The sequence below is a fragment of the Mirounga angustirostris genome, unplaced genomic scaffold (assembly GCF_029215605.1).
Source record: "Mirounga angustirostris isolate CCGP_5_RB_7025 unplaced genomic scaffold, mMirAng1.0.hap1 SCAF_2, whole genome shotgun sequence".
NCBI lineage: Eukaryota > Metazoa > Chordata > Mammalia > Carnivora > Phocidae > Mirounga > Mirounga angustirostris.
The window spans coordinates 6800632-6817225 of NW_026991710.1; the positions used below are offsets into that span (position 1 = coordinate 6800632).

General features: G+C 45.7%; 1 protein-coding gene across 17 annotated transcripts in view; it reads right to left on the reverse strand.

Moving 5' to 3' along the window:
- The window catches only part of SLC2A9 (solute carrier family 2 member 9), a 231812-nt gene that overhangs the window by 135046 nt on the left and 80172 nt on the right, over positions 1 to 16594 (reverse strand). For all 17 annotated transcript variants that reach the window (XR_010409283.1, XR_010409284.1, XR_010409285.1 and 14 more), the window contains one exon: positions 7406 to 7530. Coding sequence is in view for 14 of the 17 variants with exons in the window: in XM_064584279.1 (XP_064440349.1) it covers positions 7406 to 7530 (125 nt within the window). In the remaining 3 variants the exon portion in view is untranslated. The remainder of the gene's footprint in view (positions 1 to 7405; positions 7531 to 16594) is intronic.

The window sequence follows — 16594 nt, forward strand, 5'->3', positions numbered from 1 at the left end:
AGTTCATCTTTTCCAATCTTTATATCTTACATTAAAATTTTTTTTGTTTGCCTCACTGCGTTAGCTAGGACTGCTAGTACTATGTTGACTCAGGGTGGTGATAGCATGTATCTTGTCTTGTTCCTGAGCTCAGAGAAAAACCTATTAACATACTGAATATGACGACTGCTGTAGGTTTTGGTAGGTAGCCTTTATTAGTGTAAGAAAATTTCCTTCTATTCCAAGTTGGCTAGACATGTTTTTACAGTTTTCTTACCATAAATGGATACTGAAGATTATCAAATGACTTTTCTGCATATATCAAAATAATCATATGATTTTGTCCAAAATGTATTCTGTAAATAAGGGGAATTACCTTGACTGATTCTCATATGTTAATCCAATATTCCATCGCTGGAATAACTCAGCTAGGTCTTGACATATTATCTTTTTATGTTTTATTGTTGAAATACTGTTATGTTTATTTTTGAAATTGTTTGCTAATTCTTTATTTGGGATTTTTTTATATCTATGTTCCTTAATGACATTGGCATGCAATTTTTTTCCTGTAAAGTTCTTATTGGGATATGATATCAAAGATACGCTCATCTCATAAAATGAATTGGGAAGTATTCCCCCTGGAAATGTTACACGGAGTTGGCATTGTTCTCCCTTAAAGAAAACTTGAATCTCTTTTGTTGGAAAGTTTTTAATTATATGTTCAACTTATTTAATAGAATAGGACTATTCAGATACTCTATTTTTTCTTACATCACTATTGGTTAAGTTTTTTCTTTCTAGGCATTTGTACATTTCATTTAAGTTTCCAAATATATCACATCATGATATATTCTTATCTCTCTAATGCTTCAGGGTCTATCCATTTAATTCCTAATATTAGTTATTAATTCCTTCTCTCTTTGTGAACAGTCTCACAAGAGGTTTATCAATGTCATTAATCTCTTACAGAACTTACTTTGGCCTTGCTGATGCTCTCCAATGAAAATCCCCTTCCAACTTCTTGAGATGGAATCTTAGCTTATTGACTTTTGGCCTTCCCTGTTTTAGATATTTGCATTTGAGGTTATAAATTTTACCCGAAATATGGCTTTACCTGTATTCCACAAATTTTGGTATATCTTAATGTAGTATTTTCATTATCATCTAATCCAAACTATTTAAAAATTTCCTTTGTGATTTCTTTATGTCTCTCCAGTTACTCGGAAATACATATTCATTACTTCGCATGTACACCACTTAACATCTTAATTTCCAAACATACGAGGATTTTCTACTTATATTTTTGTAATTACCTTCTAATTTAATTCTGTTGTGGTCATGGAACACAGTCTAATTTTAATCCTTTGAAATGTGTTGAGACTTGCTTTATGGCTCATCATAGGGCATTTTTTATAAACAGCCCATGAATGCTGAAAAGGAATGCGTGTTTTAGAGTCCCAAGGTTTAATGTTCCATATACGTTAATTAGCTCATATTTGTTCACTGTGTCGCTCAAATCTTCTACTACTGATGTTTTTGTCCACTTGTTCTATCAGTTACTGAGACTGTATTTCTCATTTTAGTTTGGCTAATTTTTAGTGTATACTCATTTTCAGTTTATACATTTTGATGCTTTATGTGAAGTGCACAGCAACTTTAAAATTGTTATATTCCTGATGAACCGAAAGCTTCAGCATCATGGGATCTCTCTCATGTTTAGTCATCCTTCTTCTTTTAAGATCTACTTTGTCTGTTATCAGTGTTGCTGTACTGGATTTATAAGCATGGATTTTTCCTATTATTTTATTTTCAATCTTCCTATATCTTTATATCTAAGCTACAAACAGCTTATGCATAGGTATCTGTTTTATCCAATGTAACCATTCTTACCTTGTAATTGGAGTATTGAGTCTATATTTATTGATATACTTGTGTTTAAATACATCATCCTACCATTTGCTGTTCTATGTGGCACTCTTCTATACTGTTATTTTTTTTAATTCTTTATTTGAACTCAATTTAGTTGGAATATGTTCTATTTTCTCTCCTTTCTTGCCTTCTTCTGGATTACAAATTTTTAAGTCATTTGATTGTTCTATGTTATTTCCTCTTCTTTTAATAATTGCTCTAGAGATCATTTCATGAATCTGTGTCTTAGTGAAAGCTAATATAAATTAGTACTTTTAGTATTTCCCGGACAATGCAAAGAATTAATACACACCAACTTCACTTACTACCTTCCTGATTTATATGCTATTTTAATTATGTATTTTAATTTTTTCTCTCTGTCCTTTTTCCTCTTCACACAGATACACACACACACACAGACTCAGACACACACACACACACACATTCAGAGATACACAGGCACACCCCCCCTAAACAGTACCTGAACGTTGTCAGGTAGCTCTGCTGTTATCTGTATGGAACTTGTGAGGAAACGGAAGCCCCGAGGGGTAAAGAAGCTTGTCTGAGGTCACCCAGCTGGTAAGCAGCAGGGCTGGGGCCAGAATCCATCCTTCTGAACACCTCACATGCTCTTTGTCGAGTTAAAATTTGACTCAAATCATAATAATAAATGAATAATATTATTAGTGTTTTTACTAGTTTCCTACAGTTGTTGTAACAAATTGCCACAAACCTAGGGATGTAAACACCACAAATGTGTTTTCACACAGTTCTGGGGGTCCCAAGTCTAAAAGGGGACTTGGGCTACAATCAAGGTGATGGCAGGGCTGTGATCCTTCTGGAGGCTCTAGGGGACAGTCGGCTTCCTGGCCTTTCCCAGCTTCCGGAGGCGCCCGCACCCCTTGGCTCATGGCCCCTCCAGGCGGCTGCATCACTACAGTGTCTGCTCTCACTCCCCCATCTCCTTTCTCTGGCTCTGAATCCTCCTTCCCCTTTCACTTATCAGGACCCCCATGATCTTACGGGACCCCCCTGGATTACCCAGGGTAAGCACCCCATCTCACAGTCCTTAACGTAATCATATCTACGAAGTCCCCTTGCTGTATCCGCTCACATGTGCTGGTTCCAGGGATGAGGATGTGGACATCTTTGGGGCAGTAGGCAGAATAATGATAAATAACAAATAATTTGCTTATAAGAGCAGCCCACAGTCTTGCTGGGACATAATTGGTAGGTCCTCGGGGCATGGTACACATGAGCTGACCACACAGGGGGGCCAGTGTTTCTGCCCTATACTCTTAATTCACAATCTCCTATTCTGTGATTTTTTTTTAAAGATTTTATTTGTTTGAGAGAGAGCCCAAGAAGAGGAAGAGAGAGGGAGAAGCAGGCTCCCTGCTGAGCAAGGAGTCCAATGTGGGACTCGATCCCAGGACCCTGGGATCATGACCCGGGCCGAAGGCAGCCGTTTAACCGACTGAGCCACCCAGGCATCCCTGTGATGTTGTTTAATGAGTAAACAATACAGCTATGCGTGGCGTGTGCATTCCAGAAGCTTCAAGAGAACGCTCAAGATAGTCGCTCTACAGTGAGTACAAAAAGGAGCCAAAGCAGATTTTTAGAGCTGGTCACAACCTCAGCTCCTAGAGTCCGATCCTCCTTACTTTCTAGGTGATGTTACTGGCCCAGAGATGTAAAATATTGGGCCCATGGTTACCTGGCAAGTCACTGGAGTAGAACCAGAACTTAAAGTCTGGTTCTACTCCAGCTGTCCCATACGCCCTACGTACGGCAGGCTGAGAGACCATGTGGAGGTGAGATAAGCTGGCCCTGCTGGGATCCCCTGAGACCAACCCAAGACTGCCAAGTCTTGACCCTGATTTCATGTTCTTTCCACGTCATACGCTTCTCTAAAAGCTGCCCTATTATGTCCACCAGAGACTACCTACTGTGGTAGCCGAGCTTGTCCATCAGAGAGCTCCTGATGCCACGGACATGGACTTGCACCTCTGGAAGTGCGGGCTGTATGGGACAGCTTGGCAGGAACCTGTCCAGTGCAATCTTCCACACACACAAAACACCTCTGTACCCTTCTACTTTGACTTTACCATCTGCATGGATTTTGCCTCTAACACCAAGCTGCGTCAAGACTGTTTCAGTATAAAAATGTTTCTTCTTTCGCCAAGCTTTTTAGAGAAAGGACACTTGGGGGAGGTGTCCTGGATTTCTACTATGGTTCCAAATACTGCCCACAAACCTGGCTGGATGGAGCAGCACAGCCTTCTGAAAATCCTCCAGGCTTATCACTCGGCTTTAAATTATTTATTATAAGCAGGACAGCCAATTCATCTCCTAGCCAGCAATTTTCCCTTCTTTCTGACCAAATGCCTTCCTTTAAATACCTGCAAATCCCCATCTTTGCTTTGAGAGGGTTTGATGAGAATAAATGACATGAAACCTCCACCTCCAACAGGCTGCACTCCAGAAGTCAGAGGAGTCTGTTTTTTTTCTCCCCTCCTTGTTCTTACTTTTTTTTCTGTTTCTTTTTGTAAAACTCATCTGAAAAGAGGTCTAACAGACATCTGACTTGAATATGGCCTCTCTCTTCAAGTCCAGCCTATTTTTCATTAAGGAAACTCAGAGAGAAACTAGTTATGTGCAGTGTCACTTCCCCCAGAAGACCCAGAGAGGCAAAACGACTGGATAGAGGCTAATGGATAAAATGTAAATCTGCCAGAAAGGGAGACCCTCTGCGGCCTGTTGGGAAAGGCCATTCATTCCACATCTCACCAAGCCTTTGTCCTGAGCAGGCAGGGCCCTTGAAACCAGGCATCGCGGGCCACACCCAGGATCTGTACCTTATTAGCTGTGAATAAAAAGAATAGCACCAAGAACGGCAATGATCCCATCACCACTCCCGGCGATGGGCAAAGGCACGATAGGTCTGGAATGTACCGAGCGCTTCACGCCCATCAGTTAATTTTTGCATACCACCACAGGGGGCTTTTTGATTAAGCCCCTTTGCTGGGTCCAGGAAAGAGGCTGAGACAGTGAGGCAGAATGCTGCTGTGGGGCCCCACGGGCTCACAGCACCCCGAGTCTGCATCCCTGGGGGTTCAGGTCCCTCCGACATTGATGGTGCCCCTGGTCATGAGACTTGTCTTAGCCAATGGGACACTGACAAACGTGCCATGAGCAGTGACTTGGGGTCCTGCCCCCGGTACCACTCTTTGGCACTCTGAGGATCCGTGGGAAGACTGGACCGCCCTCCGTATGGCAGGCTGAGAGACCATGTGGAGGTGAGATGAGCTGGCCCTGCTGGGATCCCCTGAGACCAACCCAGCTGCCAACAGCCAAACAGGTGAGTGAGACCATCTGAAGTCACCCCGCTGCTGACTGGTCTGCAGCCACCACGGTGTGGGAGAGAGCCCAGCAGAGAGCCACCGAGCTGGCCCACATCAGAACGGCCCCACCAGCCCAGGGAACTCCCAGCTCAGCAAAACGGTTATTGCTCGGAGCCATTACCCTCCCGTTGTTGTTGTTGTTGTTTTAAATGTAGCAAAATCTAACTGATACAAAGTAATGAAATTAAGCTAGGTGAGTGGGAAAACCCAGTCAGTGTGAATGCGCAGCCCTCAGCCTTAACCACTTTACTGTTGCACGTCTCTGAGCCTCAGTGTCCTTGATGTAAAATAACAAAATAACAGTCCTTCAGCATTAGCAGGAGACCAGAGCAGAAGAAACCATGAACAGGACTGGTTAATTGTAAAACACCACATAAACTCCAATTAACGTTTTCTATAGCCAACTCCTTTCTACTTGAATACCAAGACAGAGCAGTAATTTCACCCCGAGTCTGGTTATTACTAATCCTGAATATTTCCTGCCAGCAGAGCAGGGAAGGGACAGGAAGAGTTCTGCCCTGATCTTCCTCAGGCCCTCACTCTCCTGCTTACCTCTCCCTGATGTATACTTGTTGTTCAGCTCACTCCCAAAGCCTGGTGCCCGCAGCATGCAAGAATTAGCAAGGAAGGGAATTAGCCTTTAACAAGCTCACAGGTTACAACAGCATTTGGCAGACTTTATATATATATATATGTGTGTGTGTGTGCATATAGGCACACACATATGAATACACACACACACACATATGGCATCATGTCAGCATTATGACAGCCCTTCAAAGTAGGTATTGTTATTTCCATTTTACAAATGGGGAAACTGAGTCTCAGAGCCATTAAGCAACTTGCCAGAAGTCAGTAATTGATAAGGAGCAGAGCTCCAACACAAAGGCAGACATTTCTAATCCAAAAGCTTGTAATCTTTCCACAAATGCCTACAAGTTAATACCTTACACACTTGCAATATTTAGAAAAAAAGCAGGGTTGGTTGGTTGGTAGGCTGGTTTTAACAATATATTTTGAGGCTCCTGCTCTCTCACACCCCACAGCCAGCAGCCAGGGGCACCTTGCTGCATCCTGGCCGCCATCTTGCCCCCCATGGCTCTCTCCCCTGGACAACTGGCTCCCTGATTCCACTCCTGCCCTCCTTTAAACTCTTTTCTATGCAGAAGCAGGAGGAATCTTACTGAAACACAAAACCAGCTCATGTCACATTTCTCTCAACCCTCCTCTGGCTTCCCATTGCCCTTGGAACAAATCCTACAAGGTGCTACATGATGTGACCGGCCCCTCTTCAACCTCATCTGCAACCACTGTCCCCCAGCTCACCGAGCTCCAGCCATGCTGGCCCCTCACTCTCCCTTTAATGTACCAAGCACGACTTCATCTCAGGGCCAGTACACTCTTCTCTTGGTCAAGAACTCAATTCCCCTGATACTCACTTGGTTCTCACTCTTGGTTCATTCCGGTCTCTGCTCATATGTTTCCTCCACTGAGTGGTCCTCCCTGGCTGGCCTATCTAAAATAGCCCCCACTGTCCTCCTGTCCTGCTTCATTTTTTCCTAGGGCTTGCTACTATCTACCTTATGTATCCAGTTATGTATCCATCTACCCACTAGAATGTAAGGTGCAGGGGTGGGGACTGGGGGATTTCATTCACCACTGTGTCCCCAGCATGGAGAAGAACACCGAGCACAGCAGGTGCTCCATAAACGAATGCTCAGGGAATACATGAAAGAATGAAGAAGCCAGAGGCCCGGACAGGAAACACAACCCTCATCAAAAACTCCCTGGAAACCACAGACAACCTTGGAATATGAATTTTATAGTGACGATGACAAAGCAAAAGGCACCACTTACTGAAGACCATCCAGGTCTCTGGAGTTGACTTGGATCTCTCCCAGTTAGTATTTCTCAATTAGCATGCTAGGGCCTCATGAGTGGTTCATCTCATGGGACTGACCCCCTTTATGCAGACTTTTTGCATCCTTGGTCCCTGGCAACTCAATACTAGTAGGAGCCCTGTCATGTGACAAAACACCACTCTGAAACACCACCAAAAACCACTCTGAAACACCCCCAAGGATCATGACCAGCCCACCTTGGTGAAGGCTCACCTCCATCCACGCCCATGATGAAGCGTCCCACAATGAGCATTTCAAAGGCTCCTGCCTGCAGGGAACAGGCCATCAGCAATGCAGCCGAAATCGCAAACCCATTGTTGACCAGCAGAGTGTACTTCCTGGAAAAAAAGGGTGGTTTGATGAGAAGGTCCATCATGAGGACGTCAACCTACCCATCCCAGGAGCAGGGGTCAGGCCCTTCAAAATGGTCAGCAGAGCAAGACTCAGGCACAGTAGAAAAGCATTGGCTTAAGGGTCAGGAACAGGGGCCAGAGCCCCAGGAGCCCCCACTGCCACCTTTGGCTGTGTGACCCTGACCAAGGCATTTCCTTCCTCTGGGTTCACCACCAGGGCTGATTAGGCACTGTTGCGATCTATGAACTCCCCGACGCACTACTCTATGTCACCAGTTCTAAGACCTTCACTTAACATTTCTGAAGTCAACGTGTGTCTACAATCCATGAGTCAGAACTCAAGCAGGGAAATGGAAACTACTCTAGTGCTTTTAACAGAGAGAATTTAACATAGTGAGTTGGTTAGGCAGGCACTGGGGAACTGAGATGTCAAAGGGGGATCTCTGAAGAGGGGTGCTGCCCATATGGAGCTGACACTTTGGAGGGCTTGGAAGAGGGGCCCTCAACACCTGGCTTACCTCCAAGGGTGGGCAGTGGCCCACTGGGGCTGCTACTCTGAGGGGCACCATGTTCTGGGGAGTAGACATAAGCTGGGAACTAGACTCAACTGCCAAGTTCACTGCTGGGACTGGTAGGAAATTCAACCAAACCAAAAGGACCGAGCTCCTTGCCCCTCCTCCTCTAATGCCCCTCTTGTCAAAGGGCAGATGAGGCATGCAGGTCCCAGCCCCTGCATCACAGAGCAGAGCATTGAGGGTAAGTTTGGAGCTGAGAGACAATAGCTTAATAACCAGCACAGTATCCTATAGCTTTAATTGGCAGGTTTTCTCTTTCTCTTTCTCCCTCCCTCCATCCCTCCCTTCCTTCTCTGCAGTTCATGTAACGGTGTTATATGTGATGACATCTTCAATTTGATGAACTACAGCACTAACTGTGAGGCTGAACTAATCCCCTTGAACACGGTCAGCCAAACCTCTATGGCAATATTACTATTGCTTCTGTGCCAGGACACCAATCACTATTCCGTGAACATATCCCTAAGACCTCATGCTTGAGAGGCGTGACTTGTTTGGGGGCCTGGAGACCTGGGTCCCTGCACCAGTTGTAGCTTTTATGAGCTAGGTGACTTTATACTTGATTGCTCTGTGTTTTCCTTTCCTCACTTACAAAATGATCATAATAGCTCACGCTTACTGAACTCTTGCTATATGATAAACCCTGTTCTAAGCACTTTACATGAATAGCTCATCTGCTGCTCAAAATGATCCTATGAGGTAGGTACTTTATTATCCCTATTTTATAGATACGTTAACCAGGATATAGACAAACTGGAAATTTATTTTAGGTCATACAACTAGTGAGTCAAGAAGCTGGAGAAAAACATAGCTTCTCACAGGATATTTTTTCCCTAATGATTCAATGAGTTAACAAATATTAAATTATTTTTGTATATTGCAAGAAGCTAGGGACTTCAAAGGGGACTTTGTTATTACTTTTGGGAGTTAGGAACACTTAAATTCCAGGCCGGGGCTCTTTACACTAGTTTTCACTTATCTCAAACTTTCCATTAAACTTTTTCCCCTTCCTACATCTTCTTGGAGAATCCCAACGCTAATGGCTTTTGCAGCTAGGTGATGACGGTGCAAAGACTGCTCATTGCAACATCCTCTATATTGGTGCGCAACTTCTAATGGTGAACAACTGAAACAACCCAAGTGTCCTTTAGCAATGGACTATTTAAGTAAATTATGACGCATCTATATAGTGGCAATTATGCACACATTAAAGCACAAGTGACTTTCTATACTCTGATATGGGAAGATCAAGATATATTGTTAAATGCAAAGGGCAAGGTACAGAACTTTGTGTATAATATGCAATAATTTGTGTGATAAAGAAGTGTGTGTATGGAGGGGTGCATGTGTGCGTGCATGCAGAGATAGACACAAACCTTGGAAGAGATACACAACAACGTGGCATCACAGGTTGCCTCCAGGAAGGGGATCTGATTGGACAGAAATGCAATGGAAACTTTCTACTTGACATTCACAGCACAAATCCCTGTGGATGCAGAGTCCAGTGTAAGTCAAGTTTGTGAAGAGGTTGTCGAGAGAGGGGAGGCAAGAGAGGAATGATGAGGCCAGGCTCAGAGGGTTCTTGGATGTTGAGCAAAACAACATGTTCCATTACCCGTTAGACAGCAAGAAATAAAGGGCTGGGTCAGAAATCAGACCTCGACTCCTATGCCCCTATTCCAGTTAAACTGGACTTTTGATGCTAGGATGATAGTCATGATATTCATAGCAATAATGTTGGCATTAGTTAGTGGTTCTCAGGGCTGGCTGCTCATCAGATCCACCAACAGCACAGAAGAAGAGAGACTCTTGGGTCCATCCCTAGAGAATCCCAATCCTTGATACAGACTCAATGAGAGACCTTTAGAAGAGTCCAGAAAGAGCATGGCTTTTAAATAAATTATCTGATTTCATTCATTTCCTCTTTCACACCTGTAGCCAGCAGCATCTGTGAACTGGATAATTCACAGAGGAGGAGATGGAGGTGTTACAAGGTGGGGGCCACCCGGATGTGTCTAAAACTGCCCAGACAGGGAAGATGCGTCAGTCTCCTGTGCATGGCTGTCTGCTACCAGAGAGAATCCACTCCTCTACCCCATCATTCCCATATGAACACGGCTACTGTGTCTTGGGCCTCATCCCTCTGCAGCCACTGCCCCTTGTCTCAGCTTCCTTTTAGAGTGAAACTCCTTGAAGAATAGTGTCTGCTCGCCTCCCCTTCTTTCCTCATCCCACTTTGATTGGATCCTTGCTACCACTCCACAGAGACTGCCTTTGTGAAGATCATGAGGAACACGCACCCTGACAAACACAGCTGACAATGCTGTCTCCCCCGGGACAGCTTCTCAGCAGCATCTGATATGGTTGACCGTGTGCTCTTTCTGGAAACATAATCTTCTTGGGACATCTGGGATCCCACCCTCTCCTGCTTTCTCCCTGCCAACCTCCCCTTCTCAGTCTCAAGGCTGGTCTGTCCTCTCTCTCTACACTCCCTCCCTGGGTAATTTCACCCAGTCCTGTTACCTTAATTGATGACAATTCCCAACTATATCTCTGGCCTGGACTCATCTCAGCCCAGACTTATATATCTAACTGCCTCCTCGGCATTTCCACTTGCATGTCCAGCAGGCATCTCAAGCCACGCGTATTTAAAATGGAACTCTTGAATTCCCATTGCTGACCCCCAACAAATATATCCAAACCCCTCTTTCCTCAGTCTTCCCCATCTGAGTAAGTAAAGCCTCCACCTTCCTAGTGGCTTAGACCAAAAATTGGGGAATAATACTTCCCTCTCTTATTTTCCTTCTGACCTACATGCAATCCATCACCGAGTCTTACTGATACTGCTTCCAAAATATATCCCAGAGCAAAGCACTTCTCCCATTTTCAGCCCAGAGTCTCGCAGTGGTGCAGACCACCGACATCTCAGACTCCGACAAACTCAGGGGCCCTGGGTAGCTCCAGCTTCCACTCCTGCCCTGCCATGTAACTCATGGTCCACACAACAGCCAGAGTGATCCTTTCCAAGCAAACACTTACATACTTCCCCTTACTTAAAACCTTCTAGTGGCTTCCCACTACACTGAGGATAAACTCCTCACCTGGGCCTACAAAACCTTGCATGAGATGGCCTTTGCCACACAATCCGATACTCGTGTTTTCATGCTCACAAGCCTTCCTGCCATCTCTTGGGGGTGCCAGGCTGTTTCCTGACTCATGACCCTTGTCCTGGGCACCCCTCAATTCATTGTACGAGTCTTATCTCACTCAAGTGATTGAAATGCCTCCTCTGACCCTATCTGATGCAGCCACTCCCCCCAGCTGCAGGGCTGATCCCCCATAACCCTATCACCCTTTCTATTTTTCTTTGCAGCCTCGACAACACAGGTTATTAGCCCACATTTATTTGTGTTTACGTTAGCATGTGCCCTACTAGAGTATCAGCTCCATGTGCACAGAGATTTTGTCTTGTTGCTGTAGCCCCGGCCACTAAACCCATCCCTGGCACTTGCAGGTGCCCCATGACTCTTTGTTGCATAAATGAAGGAGTAAATTCTAGGAGGCTCATCTTGGGCCAAGCTTCCTCTTTGTTGCCCAGCTCTGGCCTGTTCTGAGTCTTCCTTTAGCTTCTAGGTCTGTGGGCAGGACAAGGCTGTTCTCCTGAATCCACCTCCAATGATGTTCCCGCTTGCACAGCCCAGACACATGCTAACTGAACAACCCTGGGCAGATTTCTTACATGCTGAGCCTTGGTTTCCACACATATAAAATGGATGTAACAATGTCTATCTTGTAAGGCTCCTGTAAGAATCAGGTGATTTATGAAAAGTGCTGAGGACGGCACCTAGAACTTATTTGGCAGCTCAATAAACTAAAAAAGAAATAAAATAAAATCCATGGTGATAGTAACATTCACTGGGTGCTTGCTATGTGCCAGGCACTATTTTAAGTGCTTTATACTCACTGGACACCCTATGAGTTAGGTACTCTTGCTACCGCATTTCCCACATGAAGGAAACAGATCTAGAACTTGAGTACTTGGTCAAGTTCACATACTATTAAATGGGAGATTTACCATCCCAGTAACCCTGACACTAAGCTAGCCACAATGGTGGCTGCCATATTTACTCACAGCCATTTATTCTTTCAACAATCATTCATTCATTCAACTGACATTCATTCACTCAACACACATTTGAGTGTGGACTGAGTGCTGAACACCCTTCTAGGGTTTGGCATATAGTTGTGAACACACCCAAGTCCCTGCTCTTATATTCTTTTCGATAAACAAGTAAAAATAAAACATATGTAGCATATGTCAGATGGTGACAAGTGCTGTAGAGAAAACTAATGCAGGGAAGGGGAGGACATTTGCACAGGGAGACATCTGGGAAGGTGACATTAAGCACAGACTTGAAGAAGGAATGTAGATGAGCCATATGAACATCAGGGAGCAGCAATCTTAGCAGGGATGTATGAAGAGTCAGACGTGGGCTATTTTCAGGTATGCCAGTGAGGTCAGCGGAGCTGGAAGCAGGGGAGGGCAGGAGAGCGAGTAGTGGAATGAAGGCAGAGAGACTGGCAGGGGAGCTCCTGAGGGTCTTGTACGAGCCACCATGACAACATGGGTTCCCACCTGGAAAGAGATGGGCAGCCACTGGAAGATTCTAAGGAGAGGGATGGGATGACCCTGACTTACATCTCATATTAACAAGACCATTCAGTCTTCTATGTTGACCATGGGCTGTAGAAGTAAGAGTGGAAACAGGGAGACCTGCTGGGAAGATTTGGCAATGGATCATGCAAGTACTGATGACAATTAGGACCAGGATGGTAGCAGTGGAGGTAGTGAGACCTGGTCAGATCCTGGTGTGTTCTGAGGACAGCTGATGGGTGTTACTGATGGACTGGACAGAAGTGGAGAGAAAGAAGAACCAAGGATGCCACCAAGTGCTTTGGCCTGAGCTCCTGCACTGGATGTGATGGTGTATTTTGTGCTACGCAGAGAATGTTAAAATCACATTCTGGTCTGACTTGAAATATTTGCAAACAGGGCTGCACACCCTCTAAGCAAGTTCATCATATTAATATATTCCTTCCCAAAATAACCCCCAGCCTGACAGTGTCCCAGCGAGGATGGAAACCTTACTTGCAAATAATTTGCAAAGTTGACTCACTGGGGGTCAGACATGGGGATTTTCATGATTTTTTTTTCCATTTTTCCCAGGGGATGAATATGGCAACAGAAACAAGGGAGACCAGGGCCATGCCATTTCTGAGCACAGAGCTCCAGCAACCCCTGAGAACCCTACCTGGGACACCTGACTCATTGTGCTGAGCTTTCCCGTAGTGCAGAATCTTCCTGTGCAGCCCAGAAGATCATCAGCTCCCAGCAGAAGGGGTCAAATATGAGGAAGAGTGACAAGGTGATGAAGAGAATGGAGAGCAGGTCACCTGAGAAATGGCCAAAGGGACTCAGCACACTGAGCCTGGACAAGAGAAGGCTCAGGGAAAATGCGAGAGCTTCCACTATGTCATGCTTTAGCTCAATGCACAGGACCAAGCGGTAGAAGACACAGGGAATGTTTCAGTTTAGATTTAGAAAGTACTTTTGTAAAGGCCTAGTGGAATGGGGAACCTCTGGAGATACGGCGGCCACCACCGACCCTTCCAACAATTCTTTAGCCTAGCTCGGCCTATAAACCAAGATCATACCTTGTTTCCCCCAATCCTCACACCTTCCTCATGTCCGTCCATTCCTGCTTACCCAGCCTGAATTCCATGATCCGTCATTTTAAACAGCCATACACCTTCAACTCCTTGACCCACTGACCCGCTTGCCTTCATTACGTGTGTTTGGCAAACCCCAACCCTGGTTAGATCTTGACCTCCCTCACCCACACACCACAGAGCTCAGCTTGGCTGGAGAAAAACCCACAACTATGTTGACTGGTGTCACTTGAAATTCATGAGCACCGATCTCAAGGGGGCTTTCGGGACCCTTAGCAGCCATTCTGTGGTTCCCTGGTTTGTTCAGTCTCCTGCTCTCCTACAGGACTATTTTGCACATCTTCTCTCTCTCCAAATCCCCTATCCTCCTCCTCAGCTGATGACCCTGCTTTCTACACCACTGAGAAAGCAGAAGCAATCCAGAGAGGATGTCGCGTGTTCCCTCCACATGTATTGACCTTCCTGCCTCTGTGCGTACACCCTGTCTTCCCTCGTGTTCCTATGGATGTACTGTTCCCACTCCCATCGGAGGCTGACCCCTCCAATTACTGACCAGTTCCCCTGTCCCTCTCATCTGTACAAGAACTGCATCAGCAAGTTTCATCTCGTGCTCCTGACTACCAATTATTTCCCCTCTGCTGGAACATCTCATCAACGCACTGCTGTAGCTCCCAACCTAAAAGGAAACTACACTCATCTAGACTCGTTGTCTTGAGTGATTGTTTTCTCTTCAACCCACTCCAGTGGTGGTCTCCCCCATCGTGCCTTTGGCACAGTTCCTGTCACGTGACCAGAGCTCCTCCACGTTGCTAAATCCACCAGCCAGAGCTCAGGCCTTGTCTTCATTGCTCAGCAGCATTGAACACAGGTGATCACCACTTCCTTCATGGGCGTGCCAGCCCTCACTCAGCTGGGGGTCTGCTCCTCCCTCACTGGCTGATCCTATCATCTTCCCAACCCTCTCAATGTTGGGGGGGTCCTGGTCTCAGCCCTGGAGCCCATTCCTTTGGCCTCTACACACTGCCTAGGTGATCTCATTTCCTGGCTTTTAGTGTCACCTACGTACTGACAACATCCAGACTTACACCCGAGCTCTGCGCTCCTCTGAGTGCTAGATCCATATATCTAACTGCTTACTGCACATCTTCACGAGGGGGTCTAACAGGCAATTCATGGTGAATATACCTAAAACTGAGTTCCTAATACTGTTCCTCCTTCCCCCCAAAAAACCCTATTCCTCCCAGGGGCTTCCCTACCTCAAAACAAAACAAAAACAAAAACGAAGCAAAACAACAACAACAACAACAACAACAACAACACACCGCAATCCTTGCAGATACTCAGGCCCAAAATGTTAGCATTATTTTTTATTTCTCTCCCTCACTCCCCACATATCATACATAAGTAAGGCCTGTTTTCTCTACTTCCAAAATATGTCCCAAACGCATAAAATTCTCACTGCCTCTCACTGTGTCTTGTTACAAACCTGGTGCAAACCAAATCACCTCACCTGGATGACTGCATGATGCTCCTAACCAGCCTCCCCAGATGCACTGATAACAGCAAGACTTTCAAACAAGTCAGGCCCACTCTTAAAACACTCCAGTAACTGCCCATCTTACTCAGAGTAAAATGCCCCACAAGGCCCTCTGGATCCAATCTCAGTGACCCCTTCAGCTTCATTTTCTACTCATGGACTTGGCCCCAGCCACACTAACATCCTATCTTATCTCCAAAGAAGCTGAGCCTCTTCAGTCCCCAGGATCTTTGCACTTGCTGCTCCCTCTGCTGGGGGAGCTGTGACCCCAGGGACTTTATTCCCTTTGTTCACCCGAGTGCTTGGCACATAGCAAGTGCTCGATAAACATTTGTTGGGAAAATAAATGCATGAGTGAATGAAAGTATGCAAGCAGGAGAAAAGTGGCCACCTTGGGAAGTTATAGTAGAAAAACCCTCAAGCATCAAGCATCCCTCCATCCGTCCTTCCATCTATCCAACAAACGTCTATTGCTTGCCTAGGGTGTACAAGCTTTGGTGCCATGTGGGCTCATATATACACATGGTTCCTGCATCAAGGAGTTCCCCTTGCAGGGAAAAGACAGAAATGTAATTGTAATTAAGTGGTAACAGCACAAAACGCTAAGTGATGTCACAGAGGGAAAGAGAAAGTCCTATGTGAGCCCAGAGGAGGCCAGTATTTGGTTCTAACAGATGAGGGGTGGGCAGTGTGCGGCAGGAGGGACTATTTGTTGACTTTTAACTGTTATCTCCAGCTCACGCATCTGTAATGCCAAATGGGTCATGTCCATAATCAGACAAACAGATGGTACAGAAACAGTATGTGCCAAAGTCGCTGTGCGTTCGGGCTTGGCTGACTCTCTGTTTCAGACTTTGGAACGCTGCCTTCCTGAAGTCCACTTCCACCACGCCCAGTCTTTCTCCTTATCGTCTGCCTTGAACCCCAGGGCAGCTTCCTTCTCGCAGAGTCCTTGCCACCCTCACAGGGCATGGCCAGGCTCCAAGGCTGACAGGATGGAGGTGGCGTCTCAGGAGTCCCAGCGAGTACCTCTCTGTCCCTCAGCTCTCCCCCTCATCCCTGTGCATGTGGCTGCTCAAGGCTCCTGGTTGGCCCTTCTCCTGAAGACTGCCCACCCAGGAAGATGATGCCCCTCCTCCAGAGCAGCCTGCAGCCACGGACTGGATAGAGGTGGGAGGAGAATGTGGCCCCAGATGGGACAGCTCCT